This window comes from Callorhinus ursinus, unplaced genomic scaffold (genome assembly GCF_003265705.2).
Source record: "Callorhinus ursinus isolate GAN/ISIS: 27379988/994484 unplaced genomic scaffold, GSC_fseal_2.0 scaffold110, whole genome shotgun sequence".
NCBI classification, from domain to species: Eukaryota; Metazoa; Chordata; class Mammalia; order Carnivora; family Otariidae; genus Callorhinus; species Callorhinus ursinus.
Window position 1 is genome coordinate 508,194 of NW_027397172.1, and position 17,014 is coordinate 525,207.

The window sequence follows — 17,014 nt, forward strand, 5'->3', positions numbered from 1 at the left end:
ACCAATGCTACTTCCTGGTTTTTAATACTGAACACTTGTTCTGTTCCTTGAAATTTACATTATCCTTCAGGGCAGCAACTCGATTTAATTAAGAGGGCTGCTTACCAGTTAACACTTCTTATGAAAACAGGGATTTTATTTTAAGATGGGCCAGGGATTAAAAGTATTACAGGCCAGTATGCTGTGATGCAAGAGAAATGTGGGCTATGGGAAGGAAGAAGTAAAACTTATCTCCATCTGCAGATGACGGGATCCTATATATAGAAAATTCCAAAGATTCCACAAGAAAGCTACTAGAGCTAATAAAATTCAGCAAAGTTACAGGGTACAAGATCAACACACAAGTACCAGTTGTGTTTCTATAAACCAGTTAATGAAAAATTAAGAATGCAATTCCATTTTGGGGCACCTGGCGGCTCATTTGGTGGAACATGTAACTCTTGTTGATCTTGGAGCTGTGGGTTTAAGCACCATTACTTAAAAAAAAAAAAAACAAAAACTTAAAAAAACAAAAACACAGGAGCACCTGGGTGGCTCAGTTGTTAAGCATCTGCCTTCAGCTCAGGTCATGATCCCAGGGTCCTGGGATCGAGCCCCACATCAGGCTTCCTGGCTCAGCAGGGATCCTGCTTCTGCCCCCTCTGCCTGCAGCTCCCCCTGCTTGTGCTCTCGTTCTCTCTCTGACAAGTAAATTTAAAAATCTTAAAAAAACAAACAAACCCAAAACACAATTCCATTTACAGTGGCATCTAAAAGAATAAAATAGGGCGCCTGGGTGGCTCAGTTGTTGAGTGTCTGCCTTCGGCTCAGGTCATGATCCCAGGGTCCTGGGATGAGCCCCGCATCAGGCTCCTTGCTCGGTAGGAGGCCTGCTTCTCCCTCTCCCACTCCCCCTGCTTGTGTTCCCTCTCTCGCTGTGTCTCTTTCTCTGTCAAATAAATAAATAAAATCTTAAAAAAAAGAATAAAATAACTGGGAATAAGTTAATAGTGTGTTTTACCAAAGTAAAACTTGTACATTGAATGCTCTAATATGTTGCTGAAAAAAAATTAAAGACTTAAGTAAATGGCAAGACATCTTGTGTTCATGGAGAGGAAGCCTTAGTATTATCAAGATGTCAACACTAACCACAGATCTACAAATTCAATACAATCCCTATTAAAATTCAAACATTTTTTGCAGAACTGGAAAAGCTGATCTTCAAATTCACATGGAATTGCAAGACACCCTGAATAGCTACAACAATCTTGCAAAAGAATAACAAAGCGTAAGACTCATACTTCCTGACTTCACAACTACTACACAAAGCTATAGTAATCAAAACAATGTGGTACTGGCATACAGACACACATACAGACCAACGGAATAGAACTGAGAGTTCAGAAATAAACACATTTATGACCAATGATTTTTTTTTAAAGATTTATGAGAGAGAGAGAGAGCACATGAGAGTGTGGGGGAGATGGGCAGAGGGAGAGAGAATCAAGCTGACTCCCCGCTGAGTGTGGAGCCTGACATGGGGCTCACCCCTGAGATCACAACCTGAGCCAAAACCAAGAGTTGGACGTTCAATCAACTGAGCCACCCAGGCGCCCCTAGGACCAAATGATTTTTTTTTTTAGACAGAGGGAATGTAGAAGCAGGCAGAGGGAGAGGGAGACGCAGGCTCCCCACCGAGCAGGGAGCCCGAAGCCGGGCTCAATCCCAGGACCCTGGGATCATGACCTGAGCCGAAGGCAGACGCCCAACCATCTGAGCCACCCAGGCACCCCCAGACCAAATGATTTTTTTTTTTAAGATTTTATTTATTTATTTGAAAGAGAGAGAGAGAAACAGTATGAGAGGGGAGAAGGTCAGAGGGAGAAGCAGGCTCCCCGCCGAGCCAGGAGCCCGATGTAGGACTCGATCCCAGGACTCCAGGATCATGACCTGAGCTGAAGGCAGTCGCTCAACCAACTGAGCCACCCAGGCGCCCAAGACCAAATGATTTTTGACAAAAGTGCCAAGTTCATTCAAATGAGGAAAGTGGTGCTGCTACAACTGGATTTCTACATGCAAAAGGAAGGATCTGGACTGCTACATCAAACCATATACAAAAATTAACTCACAATGGAGAAACAAATTACATATAAGAGCTACACCCATAAAACTCTTAGAAGAAAACACTGGGGTAAATCTTTGTGACCTTGAATTTGGTAATGGATTCTTAGATATGACATTAAAAGCATGAGTAGCAAAAGAAAAATAAGGTAAGTTGCATTTCATCAAAATTAAGAATGTGCATCAGGGCACCTGGGTGGCTCAGTTGGTTAAGCGTCTGCCTTCAGCTCAAGTACTGATCCCAGGGTCCTGGGATCGAGTCCCGCATTGGGCTCCCTGCTCAGTGGGGAGTCTGCTTCTCCCTCTCCCACTCCCCCGGCTTGTGTTCCCTCTCTCGCTCTTTGTCAAATAAATAAATAAAATCTTAAAAAGAAAAAAATGCATCAAAGCACACTATCAAGAAAATGAAAAGAAAACCTACAGAAGGGAAAAAGAACATTTAGAAATCATATATCTGATAAGAATTTAATATCCAGAACAGATTAACTCCTAAAGCTCAACAACAATAAAAAACAATCCAATTAAAACACAGGCAAAGGACTTGAGCATTTTCCCAAAGCAGATATAAAAAATGGCCAAGAAGCACATGAAAAGATGTTCAACTTTATTAGTAATTATAGAATGCAAATCGAAATTTTAAAAATGGAAAAACAGTAAGTGTTGGTGAGGACATGGAGAACTGGAACCCTTGTACACTGCTGTAAAATGGTGCAGCCACTGTGGAAAACTATGGTGGTTCCTCAAAAAGTTCAGTATGGTTACCATTATGACCCAACAACTCCACTGTTAGGTATATACCCCAAAGAACTGAAAACAGGTATTCAAACAAAATTTGTACATGAATGCTCGTAACACTATTCTCAATAGCCAAAAGGTGAAAATAACTCTGATGTCTATCACCTAAAGAATGTATAGGGCGCCTGGGTGGTTCAGTCGTTCAGCATCTGCCTTCCGCTCAGGTCACGGTCCCAGGGTCCTGGGATCGAGCCCCGCATCGGGATCCCTGCTCCGTGGGAACCTTGCTTCTCCCACCCCCCCAACTTGTGTTCCCTCTCTCGCTGTGTCTCTCTCTGTCAAATAAAATCTTTAAAATAAAGAAAGAAAGAAAGAATGTATAAATAAAATGTGATATATCAATACAATGGAATATTTGGCCATAAAAAGAATGAAGATACAGGCTACCACATGGATGAACCTTGAAACATTACACTAAGTGAAATAAGCCAGACCCAAAGGACAAATATTGTAGGATTCCATTTATATGAGATATCTAGAATAGGCAAATTCATATATATGGAAAGGTGGTTAGAGCTTACCAGGGCCTCAGGAGAGGGGAATGGGGAGTTACTGCTTAATGGTTACAGAGTTTCTGTTTGGGGTGATGCAAAAGTTTTGGAAATAAATAGTGGTGACAGTTGCACAATTAATGAATGTAACTAATGCCACTGAATTGTACACTTAAAAAAATAAATTCCAGGGCGCCTGGGTGGCTCAGTTGGTTAAGCAACTGCCTTTAGCTCAGGTCATGATCCTGGAGTCCCAGGATCGGGTCCCGCATCGGGCTCCCTGCTCAGCAGGGAGTCTGCTTCTCCCTCTGACCCTTCCCCCTCTCATGCTCTATCTCATTCTCTTTCTCAAATAAATAAAATCTTTAAAAAAATAATAAAAAAATAAATTCCATTATGCAATTTTACAATTAAAAAAAAGAATGTAACACACCAAGACCAGTGAATTGTATGGTTTAAATGGGTTAATCGTGTAATATATAAATTATACCTCAATAAAGCTGTTTAAAAATAAGACTCTGGGGGTACCTGGGTGGCTCAGTTGGTTGGGCAACTGCCTTCGGCTCAGGTCATGATCCTGGAGTCCTGGGATCGAGTCCCACATCGGGCTCCCCGCTCAGCAGGGAGTCTGCTTCTCCCTCTGACCCTCTTCCCTCTTGTGCTCTCTATCTCTCATTCTCTCAAATAAATAAATAAAATCTTTAAAAAAAAAATAAGACTGTGGGCTGAGTCCTAGTTCTGCCACATACCACCTGTGAGACTATCAACAAATTTACACAAACCTTAAGTTCTAAGGGGGTAAAATGGGACTGGTGCCACCTACGCCATAAGGCAGCCATAAGGACTAACTAAAATACTCTCTGTGAAGCCCCTGGCTGATGGTTCTTCTTACTCAACAACGATTACCACATACAGAAAACTATGGTCAGCATAATGACCAGGCTGGGACAGGCCTTGCCTGAACCATGCCAGGGCCTCAATTTCATGATATTCTCACCTAATTCACACATTAAGGAAGAGGAACAAAAACCTTTTAGAGATAATCTTCTCTAATTCACAACCCAAAGAGAACATGATATGTTAGAAGAAAAAATTCTAAAGCACTTTTTAAAGATTCCTACTCTGGATAAAGCACTGTGATTAAGGAAAAAAACACTTTTGGTACACAAGTAGAGTAAGTTAAATTCATAAAACTAGATATTGCTAAGCAAAACCAACAAACATCAATGACAGAAGGGTGGAGAAGGAGCCTGTCAGTCCTGATGAAAAGCCCTGAGATTCTTACTTAACAGGTGAATATGAGCTTGTGGGCATCTCTGACAAACCTTGGTGAGAAGGGGGATCATTGATGGAATGTGACAGGAGGTAAGACAGAGTGGCCCTGTTATGTTAGGAGGCTATGTACAGATCTCCAGAGCTGATTCAGATGTTTGATGAGCATGTACAGACCTGACATCACTGTGGGATATATATTACAGGTGACACAGACAGAAGAACTCACAGATGATCCCTGAGAGGCTGAAAAATACAGCTAGTACTAATGAAACCTAGTTTTGCTTTGCAGACAACTTGATCTCAGTCAGTAGAAGAATCAATGAAGAAACTGCTAATGTGAATTTAATTCTAACCAATGAAGCAAAACCAAGTGGTTGAAGTAGAAACCTGAGAATACCAGGCCAGTCAGTGAAGGAAGTGGTGCCATGGGCCTTAGAAAGATTCAAAAGATTCAGAAACCAGATGTAATCCAGTGACTAGGGGTTTCAAAATGGGGAGAAGACAATCCAAGAAGAAATATGAACACAATCACAGATGACCCCAACGGGAGTGAAAACAGCAAGTATCTTGAGAATGCTGGTGAACTCACACAAAGAACTCTGAGCATCATAAAAAAGAACATGCGCTAAAGATGAAAGGATGTCCTTATACTGGTAAGACAGATAATCTAAGTACTGACCAAACACACCGGCAAGCGGGAATGAGAGTCCAACTCTGGTCACCTGCCAGAGAACATTACAACACAGGACACTGGTAGACCTATGAACGGTCAAGTTTCTTCGTTTTGTTAAAAGAGGGATAATGGCAGATTCTATAAAACGTAAAAGGTGAGCATGAAATCAAACCTGGACAAAATTCTGAATGCAATTAGCAAACAGATGGTATCTGGAAGGCAATACAGGCTCAACCAAGAACAAGTCATGCCACAACAACCTCGTTATCTTTTTTTAGATATGCTACGTAGATCAGGAGAGGCTGCAGAGGACTTTAGTACAAAGATCTGGATCGTGCTTTTATGAAATCTGCAGTTAACATGAAACTGAGGGGGGTGATCAATATGCCAGATGACATAACAAGGATTTTAAAAGATTCAGATAACTGTACAGATGGTGTATGACAAAAACAAAAAGAAACGCACCCTCCCACCCCAAACCTGAAGAGGGATAACTGTATGGTCACATACTGAAGTCCAAACATTGGGCTAAGCAAATACAGGAAGGGGACTCGTAGTTGTTTCTTCCTGGTGGAGAGCTAAAAGGAACCACTCACAGACTATATTCCAGAACTTCCACAAGGACAGAGAGCTTTGTTTTCTCACTACTGAACTCCAAACTCCTTAACAATTTCTGCCACATTGTAAGTACTCAGTAAACCTTTGCTGAAGGAGTGTTTTTGGAGCCAGAGGGCCAATGGATTTAGATGCTGCAGAAAGCTAAAAGCATTAGGAAGATGGGCAGACTGAATGATCTAACTATTACTCAACTTGCCTTTCTTCCCCATCCTAAGTCACCTGAAGCCTCACTTGCAGGCCAAGAAAATGTTCTTCTTCCTCCACAGAATCTGTTCCACTGACTCTGATTCCCACAGATCCCTACTGTCACCAACTTTTTTTTTTTAAACTAAGTAGGCTCCATGCCCAGTGTAGAGCCTAACATGAGGCTCAAACTCACGACCCTAAGATCGAGACCTGAGCCAAGATCAAGAGTCTGATGCTTAAGTGACTGAGCCAGGCACCCTCACCAACTGTTCTCTTAATCCATACCACAGGGGAAAGCTCCACTGAGGTTCCATTTAGATGCCTGGATACAAATTTTCATACAGCAAATAATCATAGGTATGCAGCCCCAGAGTTAAGGACAATGCTAAGAAAGTTCTTCCCTTGGGCGCCTGGGTGGCTCAGTCGTTAAGTGTCTGCCTTCGGCTCAGGTCATGATCCCAGGATTCTGGGATCGAGTCCCATATCGGGCTCCCTGCTCCGTGGGAAGCCTGCTTCTCCCTCTCCCACTCCCCCTGCTTGTGTTCCCGCTCTCGCTGTGTCTCTCCTCTGTCAAAAAAAAAAAAAAAAACTTTAAAAAAAAAAAAAAAAAAGAAGAAGAAAGTTCTTCCCTTTCTTTTCTAGTCAGGAAAGTATACTGGAATACAAGCGTGTGAGAATGGTATCATAGGGAGATTCAAGCTTTTGCTCTAAATTATTTAAAAATCCATCAATAAAAAGGTAAGTTGCCTGCAAACTTCAGAACCATCAGTTGTGAGAAACTGGCTATTTTATGCCTCAGTGAAGGCAACATAAGAAAACTGTTCGTCTCCTCAGCCTAGCCCTTTGATGACAAGGCAACAGCCCACTTCCTCTGCTTTGTCTTTTGCCGCTTTTGCCCAACATACTACACTCTTACCAACCTGCAGCTACTTGGTGGTATTAAGTCTTGTTCATGTTAAGCTCTTACCTCTGCCAAGAATGTCTCCGGGCACTTCACCCACCTAACTTCTATTCATCCTTCAAAACTCAGTTTGAGGGCGCCTGGGTGGCTCAGTTGGTTAATCGACTGCCTTCGGCTCAGGTCATGATCCTGGAGTCCCAGGATCGAGTCCCGCATCAGGCTCCCTGCTCAGCGGGGAGTCTGCTTCTCCCTCTGACCCTCCCCCCTCTCATGTGCTCGCTCTCTCTCTCTCTCTCACTGTCTCTCAAATAAATAAATAAAATCTTTAAAAAAAAAAAAAAAAAAACTCAGTTTGAGGGTCACCTCCTCCAGGAAGGCTTCCCAGACAAATACCCGCACTCCCATCTCCTACCCTCGCCCTTCCCCACTCTCCCTCCTACTCTGTGTTATTAGAGCACTTACCACATTGCTGGTTTCTGTCTCTATTCTCTCACTAGGTGGTAAACACCTTGGTGGTAGGAACCTATAAGACATCCCTCACAGGTTGGTTGCATGAATGGATGATTAATGAACAAACTCACATCAACTTTCAGAACAAGGGTGCCTTTTAGACTCCAAAGAATTGAAGTAGCTTGCCCAAGATCACACTACGAAAAGCCAGGACTTGAATGCAGGTCCATGATCTTTCCTTGACCATCTTGCTTTACCACACCCCAGGTACCCAAGTATTCCTTTTCAAATTAAATCCCAAGCATCAACTCACTTCTTGAAAAGAGGTAAACAAGAGAGAAAAACGGCTAAACACAGACCTGTTTCAAAAATCTCTCTTTATGGGGACCTGGGTGGCTCAGTCGGTTGGGCGTCTCTGCCTTTGGCTCAGGTCATAATCCTGGAGTCCCTGGATCGAGCCCTGCATCAGGCTCCCTGCTTGGTAGGAATTCTGCTTCTCCCTGTGCCCCTTACCCCGCTCTCATGCACATGCATGTGCGTACTCTCTCAAATAAATAAATAAAATCTATAAAAACAAATATAAATATTAAAAATAAATAAAATCTCTCTTTACTTGTAGGAATGTTTTGAAAATCAAGTTTTATGAAAATAGTGTGAAATGATTCATGAAATAAAGTTCACCTAAGCCCTCATCGTTCTAATACCATCAAGGGAAATAAGGAAGCTTCAATTACTGGCACATCTTGTCCTACTTATTTCACCTTTCTTATTTTAATTTTAATACTTTTCCTGGTAACCTAATTGCAAAAGTCTCAAGAGAGTTGTTTTTAACAAGATCAGACACGCACTAAGTTTTAGAAGATAACGCAGCTCATAGAACTATTTACTTATGCTATAGCCAAAAGTCTCATTTAAATATACAGAATGAGAAATACCATCAAGTGGAATTTGGCAAAAGTTTACTACTCGGGTCCCCCTTACACTCTTGGTGAAACACCAAAGCAAGCCTTTGATGAGACTTAACACAGCTGGGGTAGTGTCACAAGGAGACTAACCTCTTTCTGGGGTCTGAGAAACAAGAACTGCATAACGGTCAAGTATGTGGGTTACCTTAAAATATACATCATTTTATTTATTTATTTGAAATAGAGCGAGGGCACCTGGGTGGCTCAGATAGTTAAGTGTCTGCCTTTGGCTCACGTCATGATCCCAGAGTCCTGGGATCGAGCCCCGTATCGGGCTCCCTGCTCAGTGGGGAGCCTGCTTCTCCCTCTGCCTCTACTGTTCCCCCTGCTTGTGCTCTCTCGCTCTGTCAGATAAATTAAAAAAAAAAAAAAATCTGAAATAGAGCGAGACAGCACAAGCAGGGCAGAGAGGGAAAGGGAGAGGGAGCCTGAAGCGGGGCTCAATCCCAGCATGGTGGGATCATGACCTGAGCTGAAGGCAGATGCTTAACCAACTGATCCACCGAGGCGCCCCAATAGCCATCATTAGCCAGGCTTTTAATCCTCATCCTGATCTAAGGCACCTACCCACATTTATCTGCTCACCAAGCTCTAAATGATCTCCTTTGGGGGTGCCTGGGTGGCTCATTCAGTTAAGCAGCCAACTCTTGATTCCAGCTCAGGTCATGACCTCAGGGATCTGAGATCTTCTGCGATCGCCCCGTGCTGGGATTCCCTGCTGAGTGGGCACTCTGCTCAACGATTCTCCCTCTCCCTCTGTGTCTCCCACTCCCGCCCCGGCTCCCGCCCGCATTCTCTTAATAAATAAATAAATCTTATTAAAAAAAAAAGAAAATAAATGACCCCCTTTATAGTATCCGGTCTTCCACTCTACAATCCCCCCGATGCACACTCTGAGCAATGCACAGGAGATACAGGTTTCTAAAATGCACACACATCTTAGAGCTAGAGGTCAACAGGCAGGTGGCCTAAATGGAGTGAGACTTTAAACCCTAGCTCAGGTAAGAGCCCAATTCCTGACTTCCTCTATGGAGTCTGGAATTCTGACTGGGTGCCTCAACCCCCATGCGCCTAACACATGTGAGTCACAACAACTCTCTGAATCCGAGCTCTCCACTCCTATGATGAGACAACAGATGTGAAAATGCCTCAAAAGGCAGGAATCACTATGCAAACTGGAAGGTTTTAGAGCCCAGAACACCCCACGTAATTTTAGGGTGCTGTGTGAACTAGGCTAGGGGTGTATACCTGTGCAGGGGCAGGTCTGTGTGGGGATGAGAAAGCTGGAAGGTCTACTCAGCCAGGATTCAGTCTTGTTTCTTTCCTGTTCCTCCACTGGGAAGCATTAAAAGCATGTGGCTCCTGCTTAAACCTGGTCCCTGCCACAAGCCCCAGAAACTTACTCCTTTACAGCCAATGTGAGAGGGAGAAGTAATCAGACTCTGCAACAAACCTTCAGGTGTAGTTCGCTCGGACATTACTCTTCATCCAAGGAAAACGGAGGATAACCAATGGAAAAAACCACACACACAAAAATCAATGCTAGCTTTTATCTGTGGACAGGCTGTTCTATGGGTTAAGTTCTGCTTTTTGAAGCCAACAGACTCCATTACTTCATCCTTCTGTCATGTACCTGGGCTGTCTCCCAACCCTGCCCTACTCTGACTTTGGGGTGAACACACAAAGAACAATCACTAGTGTAATCTCAGCTTCTCCAACATATATGTAATTTGATAATACCAACAAAGAATATTCAACCGTAATAATATTATAATGATACTTATTTACCTAATAATTTGTGGCTCACAAAGCATTTTCACAACTTATCTACAAATGAAAGAGCTAGGATTTGTGGCATCAAATTCCGCATTCTGTGATGTTAATATTTAGGGCCCATCTCACTGCACGTATTTTATACCTCGTAAAAAATAACATGAAAAATATATGGGACTATTCTAAAAATATTAATTTTTTAAAAATCTTTTTCCCCCCTTAAGTAGGCTCCACACCCAGCACGGAGCCCGACATGGGGCTTGAACTCATGATCCTAAGATTGAGACCCAAGCTGAGATCAAGAGTCGGACACTTAACCAACTGAGCCACCCAGGTACCCAAAAAATCTATTTTTCAAATCCTTCTGTTCTTCCTCTGGGGTTTGTGCTCATTTATGGTCACTCCAGGTTTATTGGATGTCTCATCAAACTTCTACTTTCTGTGATACACAGTTTATGCCCTCAAAAGGCTTATCAACACTGGTCTTCAGAACTTCTTGGTTCAGAAAGCCACAGTTACATGCTAAGCTCTCCAAGAGTCTTAAAAAAAATAAATCTGGTAAGGTCTGAGATATATATTTTTTTAATTAAAGATTTATTTATTTGAGGGAGAGCATGCACGAGCACAAGCAGGAAGGAGAGGGAGAAGCAGACTCCCCACTGAGCAGGGAGCCTGATGTGGGGCTTGATTCCAGGACCCTGGGATCATGACCTGAGCAGAAGGTAGACACTTAACTGACTGAGCCACCCAGGGGCCCCAGTCTGAGATATTTTAGACTTTTATTTCTTCCTAGCTGAAGAGGAATTTTAAGACATTTATTCATATTTCTCAACTAATCACAATGTCAGAAATATGGACCTGTACAAGTGGCTATGTGTCTACCTGTATGCTGATTTCGTGTCTAGGTCATGGGTCTTTACTAACCATCATCTTTTCTCATTGGAAAGAAAACCAACTACTGTGAGACTAAACCTAGAAGAGACTACACCTTGGGAGAAACAAGGATAGGAAAGGACAAGAGTCATGTGGGACACTCACAGTGGATCTTCCAAAATCACCTAGTTATCTTATTCCCCTGAACAGAACTTTTAAGTGAGCAGTCATTACTTTGCAGAAACAAAATTAAAACTAAAAATGAAAACCGAATGTCAAAAAGACCCAAAAAACCAGCCCTGTAAATTTTACCTCTAATGCCAAGGCAGTCTTGTCATAAGCACAGGGTACTCTTTTCTGGATGGCTTTGGCAAAGACAGGTCCATTCTGTGTGGATGGCAAAGGGTTGATCGCTGCCCCAGGAGTACTGGAAACTGCAGGTAGAGGAGTTGTGGTCTGAGGTTGAGCATAGGCATGAGCAGGTTCTGGGATCCCATAACTGTTGGAATTCCTATTCCCGTGCTTTCCATGTGGTGAGGATCTCACAAGCTTTTCAACGTAAGGAACGGGAATCATCCCAATCCGGCCATCCTTGTTCCGGGCGCTCCACCACTGTTCTTCAGGCTTCTCTATTATGACCAGGATCTCACCCTTTTTAAAGGGCAGGTCTTCAGCATCATTCCCAGGAAAATCATAGAGAGTCCGTACATATTCCAGATTTTCTTCTGCTGTAGGCAGGTTAGGTGCTGATACAGATCCCATTGGTGGGCTTGGGTACCTTCAGAGAGAAAGAAAATTAACCCTAAGAGAAAAATCTTAACTCGATACCAGTAGTGTTTGTCAAACTTTTAAAAAAACCATTCTCCGCTACAATGAATTATTTCCCTGGCTATATTCTCAGTAGTTAAGAAGGTTCTGTCACACTGTTTTATGTTCTGCAGTTAGTATTGCCTGAATAGACCTTGTTAAATCACATGTCAAGTGCATACACACACACACCATCTCTGTTTCACAGGAATACACAGACTTTTTTTTGTTTTTTGTTTACACAGAGATACAACTGGTCTGAATTTATTTTTACAATCTTGAGTAAGTTCAGTAGCTGCCTTCCTTAAGACCCTGTCACAGCCATCACACATTTTTCCTCCTGGTCCTAATCTATGGCATGCTTCCTGCACACTTCCCTGGGCATCCAGAGAGAAAATGACAAAGGCTTCAGTTTCTGTGTCCTTCAAAATACAAAAACCAAAAAAGGGTTTATACGCCTGTCAAATTAAAAACAAACAAAGAAACAAACCCATATTGCATTTTATGCAGAAATCACCATCTGAGCATCAAAATGAACACAGGGACCTTTTCACTGCAGAACTCACAGGCAAGAGCTCTCATCAAAGCATCAGTCCAGACACCACCACACCCCTCTGCTATGCTCAAGAGATCAGCCTGTATTTGCCAAGCTGCAGAATACCCTCCCAGGTTCAGTTATAAAAGTGCAGTCCCTGCTCTCCAGTAACACCCCCATCTATAACGCCTCTTCTGCAAAAGAAGTATAGCAGTCTCTCTTCATCTAAGAAATGTTCTGAGAAGTTGCAAATACACCAACTTGCGGGGGGGAAAAAAACTATTTTACCATTAGCTCCCTCCACCACTTAACTTTTCTAAAGCACAGAATCTACACCAGAGTAACAAACCCTGGGCTTCATCCAAAGAGTTCGCACCTCTGAAGTGACTGCCTGCAACCATCCATCACCAGAGCCCCGTTCTAGAGTAACCTTGAGGTAGAGTAAGCCAAAAATAGGAAATGCCTGTTTAACCACTATGGTTTCCAATTTATCTTTTTATTTTTATTTTTTTTAAAGATTTTATTTATTTATTTGAGAGAGAGAGAATGAGAGAGAGCAGGAGAGGAAAGAGTCAGAGGGAGAAGCAGACCCCCTGCTGAGCAGGGAGCCCAATGTGGGGCTCGATCCCCGGACTCCAGGATCATGACCTGAGCCAAAGGCAGTCACTTAACCAACTGAGCCACCCAGGCACCCCCCAATTTATCTTTTTTTTAAAAAGATCATTTATTTATCTACTTATTTGGGGGTGGTGGGAGTGTGTGCAAGTGGGTGGAGGGGCAGAGGGAGTAAGAAAATCCTCAAGCAGTCTCCCTCCTGAGCGGGGAACCCAACACAAGCCTCAATCCCAGGACCCTGAGATCATGACTGGAGCCGAGATTGAGAGTCGGCTGCTTAACCAACTAAGCCCCCCAGGTGCCCCTGTTTTATCATCTATTAACTCATGTCCACTCTCTTTCTTTCCTTCAATTAATGATCTAAAAAGTTACTTCATATAACAACGCGATCTCCTACGTTTAAATATTTTTTACATTTTATTTTATGTTAGTCACCATACATTACATCGTTAGTTTTTGATGTAGTGTTCCATGATTCACTGTTTGCGTATAATTATGTTTAAACATTTTAATTTTTTTTCCTTTATAAAAAATGCCACCATGTTACAACATTCAGCAAAAAAGGATAACAAGGGATGCCTCGTTGGCTCAGTCAGTAGAGCATGCAACGTTTGATCTCCTGGTTCTGAATTCAAGCCCTGTTGCGTACAGAGATTACTTACAAATAAAATAAAGTCTTAAAAAACAAAAACAACACGCAGCCCCCCCCAAAAAAGAAAAAAAAAAAAACAAAAAACCCCCCCACCTCCCGCCCCATCACAGCTACTTTTTCACCCTTCCCCCTGGCCAAATTTATGGCTTTAAAAAAAAAAAAAAAAAAGACCGGGGCGCTTGGGTGGCCCAGTCGTTATGCGTCTGCCTTCGGCTCAGGTCGTGATCCCAGGGTCCTGGGATCGAGCCCCGCATCGGGCTCCCTGCTCGGCGGGAAGCCTGCTTCCCCATCTCCCACTCCCCCTGCTTGTGTTCCCTTTCTCGCTGTCTCTCTCTCTCTCTGTCAAAATAAATAAATAAAATCTTAAAAAAGATTTATTTATTTGAGAGAGAGAGAGTGTATGAGCAGGGAGAGGGGCAGAGAGAGAGAAAATATCCAAGTGGACTACCGCTGCGCATGGAGCCCAACGCCAAGCTGGATCTCATGACCCATGAGATCAGGACCTGAGCTGAAACCAAAGGCTGGACGCCTAACAGACTGAGCCATGCAGGCACCCAAACTTTATGGCTTTCTTAAAAGAGTCCTGTGTGTGCCCATGGCAGTTTTTCTGCCTAATACCATACTACAGGTGTTTCCCTATATCACTGATCTACATGATCATTTACTTTTATGTCAGGATAACATTTCATCCTGTGAGCCTGCAGCAATTAAGCATCCCTGTGTTTTTGGATATTTAGTTTTTCTTTCTCCCTATTTGATCATCAACACAACAAAGTCTTTTGAATACAGTTTCTTGATATTCAATTTTTTAGGGGGGAGAGGGGGAGATGGAGAGGGAGGGAATCTGAAGCAGGCTCCATGCCCAGCACAGAGCCCAACCTGGGGCTCAATTTCACGATCCTGAGTTCACGGCCGGAGCTGAAACCAAGAGTCGGATGCCCAACCAACTGAACCATCTCAATATTAGATTTTTTGTAAAGCCTAGATTTCCAGATTAAAGAACAGGGACATTTTCATGGCCCTTGGTACACACTGCCACACTACTTTCCAAAAGGCAGTCTTCATAATTTGGCAAAACTTACATCTTTTAAATGTAAATGACTAGTTTAATAGAGTATACAAACAACTGAATTAACAGCAGTCTATGTATTATGCCATGGTGATTAGGAGCTTGATTTAAAACCTCTAAAATCTCAGGGGGTCTGCTTCTCCCTCTCCCACTGCTGCTCCCCGCTGCTTGCACTCACTCGCACTCTGCCTCTGTTTAAAAAAACCTTCTTTTCTTAAAATACACTCTTTCAAATAAATTGATAAAATCTTTAAAAAAAAAAAACCCTCTAAGATCTTATTGCTTATTAACAACAACGTGATACTGAGGGGCAAACTGCTTAATATCAATACATTTTGAAAAGAGATTAAAAAAAATGAAAAGAGATAGCAGGAGTAGCAATAGTAATAGAGTTGACACTTCCTACCTATGCCAGGCACTGTTTGCAGTCTATACAGACTTTAAATTATTTCATCCTCTCAGCAATCCTGTGATTATCCCCCTCTTACAGATGAGGAAGCCAATGCCAACACAGGGTTATATTTGTACTCAGGCAGTCTGGTTCTAGAGTACTCACTCATAACCTCTAAGCTAGTCAGCCTCGGGAATAAACCCCGCGTCTTTTGGGTGCATGGGAATTAACGTCAGATTGTATGTGAAACATGCACAATAGTTCCTGGTTGTTACTGAGCATCCAATTAGCTCCCCACCCCTACCGTCTTTAAGGTACACCATGCCCCTATTTCAAGGGCCACAATCTGTGAAAAGTTTGGGTAGTACTACATAAATCTCAGATACTTTACTAAAAGCACAATCAGTTCCATCTCAGACCCCAGCCAAGGGTATTTCATTATCTGTATACTTAAAAGCAGGTATTTCTACACCACAAATTATGAGGACACTAATACAGTTTCAGTGGGGATTAACACTAACAAAATTCATCTACCCAGGTATCCACCAGACTTACTATATACTAAGAACTTGGGAGACAATCGCTTCTCGGCCTTTTGGCTAAGATCAGGTGTAGAACTTGGCAGACAATGAATTAAAACCAAGTTCTTGCTCTTAAAAGACTGCCAATTTAGCAGAGAGACTAGAAGACAAAAACACAGCACAACGGGTAATTAATACGCCATGACAGAAGCTGATAGGGTCAAGGAGCACTCAAAGGAAGGCGTGAGTTCTATTAAGGGGCAGGAGAACAGGCAAGGAGGCAATGCACTAGAAGCTGAAGACTAGCCCCCTCCGGAACTGAAAGATTTTGTTGAAGACAGGCTTACATATTTTGGTTCTAAATCAGAAAAAGACTAGAGGCCCGAAGGTTCAAACGCTCCCTTCCCCAGCCTCCCCATACCTCATGGGGCACACTACTCATTCCTATAAGCACAGACCAGGAGCTTTGCTGGCGAGGCCCTCGAGGTTGACAAACTTCTCTAAAAGGCTGGTACATGTTTGAGGCTTTACGGACTATACATACGGCCTATGTTGTATACTCTTCTTTTTTTAAAATACACTCTTTCAAAAATAGAAGAACCATTCTTCACTTCAGGACACTATACAAAAACTGAGTCTGGCCTAGGAGCCTGCAAACTATGGCCTATGGGCCATTCAGCCTACTGTATGGTTTTGTAAATAAAGTTTTATTACAACACAGCCAAACTCACTCATTTATAGTATTGTCTATGACTGTTTTTGTGCTGTAAGAGCATAATTGAGAAACTGTTAGAGACTATACGGCCTACAAAGCTTAAAATATTTACTATCTGCCCCCTTATTGAAAATTTGCTGATTCGTTGTCTAGATTACTGGCTTAAAAGAGCAGAGGGTGCTTTTCAACTTTCAATACTTCCCTGGTGAGGAGGATGTATGCAAATGTGACAAAGATGGAGGACAGCTTATACTTTCTCCACCATTATACTGCTAGAGTGACCATAGGGCTCATTTCCCAATTTAGTACATACCCAGATCCCTCAATTCACATCAAATCAATCTCCCAGCCACATCCCTGACATAAATTCAAAGTCTTCCACCCCATATCCTCAAACTCATGTATTCATCAAAATTCCCTGCAAATTACACATTAGTTCCACTGTAGACATGAAACCATGATGATGCCAGGGCAAATTATCCTGCCCTTTCTATCAGGTCCCACAGCCCAAAGTAATATGTAACATAAAACTGCAACAATTCATTTTCCATTTGTTCCTTGATCAAGACTGTAAAAGAGCATCTGTAAACTCCTCTTTAAATTTTACAG

The 17,014-nt window shown here is 42.5% G+C and overlaps 1 protein-coding gene across 1 annotated transcript in view; it reads right to left on the reverse strand.

Moving 5' to 3' along the window:
• CRKL (CRK like proto-oncogene, adaptor protein) overlaps positions 1 to 17,014 on the reverse strand; it is a 38,063-nt gene that overhangs the window by 12,678 nt on the left and 8,371 nt on the right. Inside the window, exon 2 of the mRNA XM_025857278.2 lies at positions 11,413 to 11,878. Within this exon, the coding sequence (XP_025713063.1) occupies positions 11,413 to 11,878 (466 nt within the window). The remainder of the gene's footprint in view (positions 1 to 11,412; positions 11,879 to 17,014) is intronic.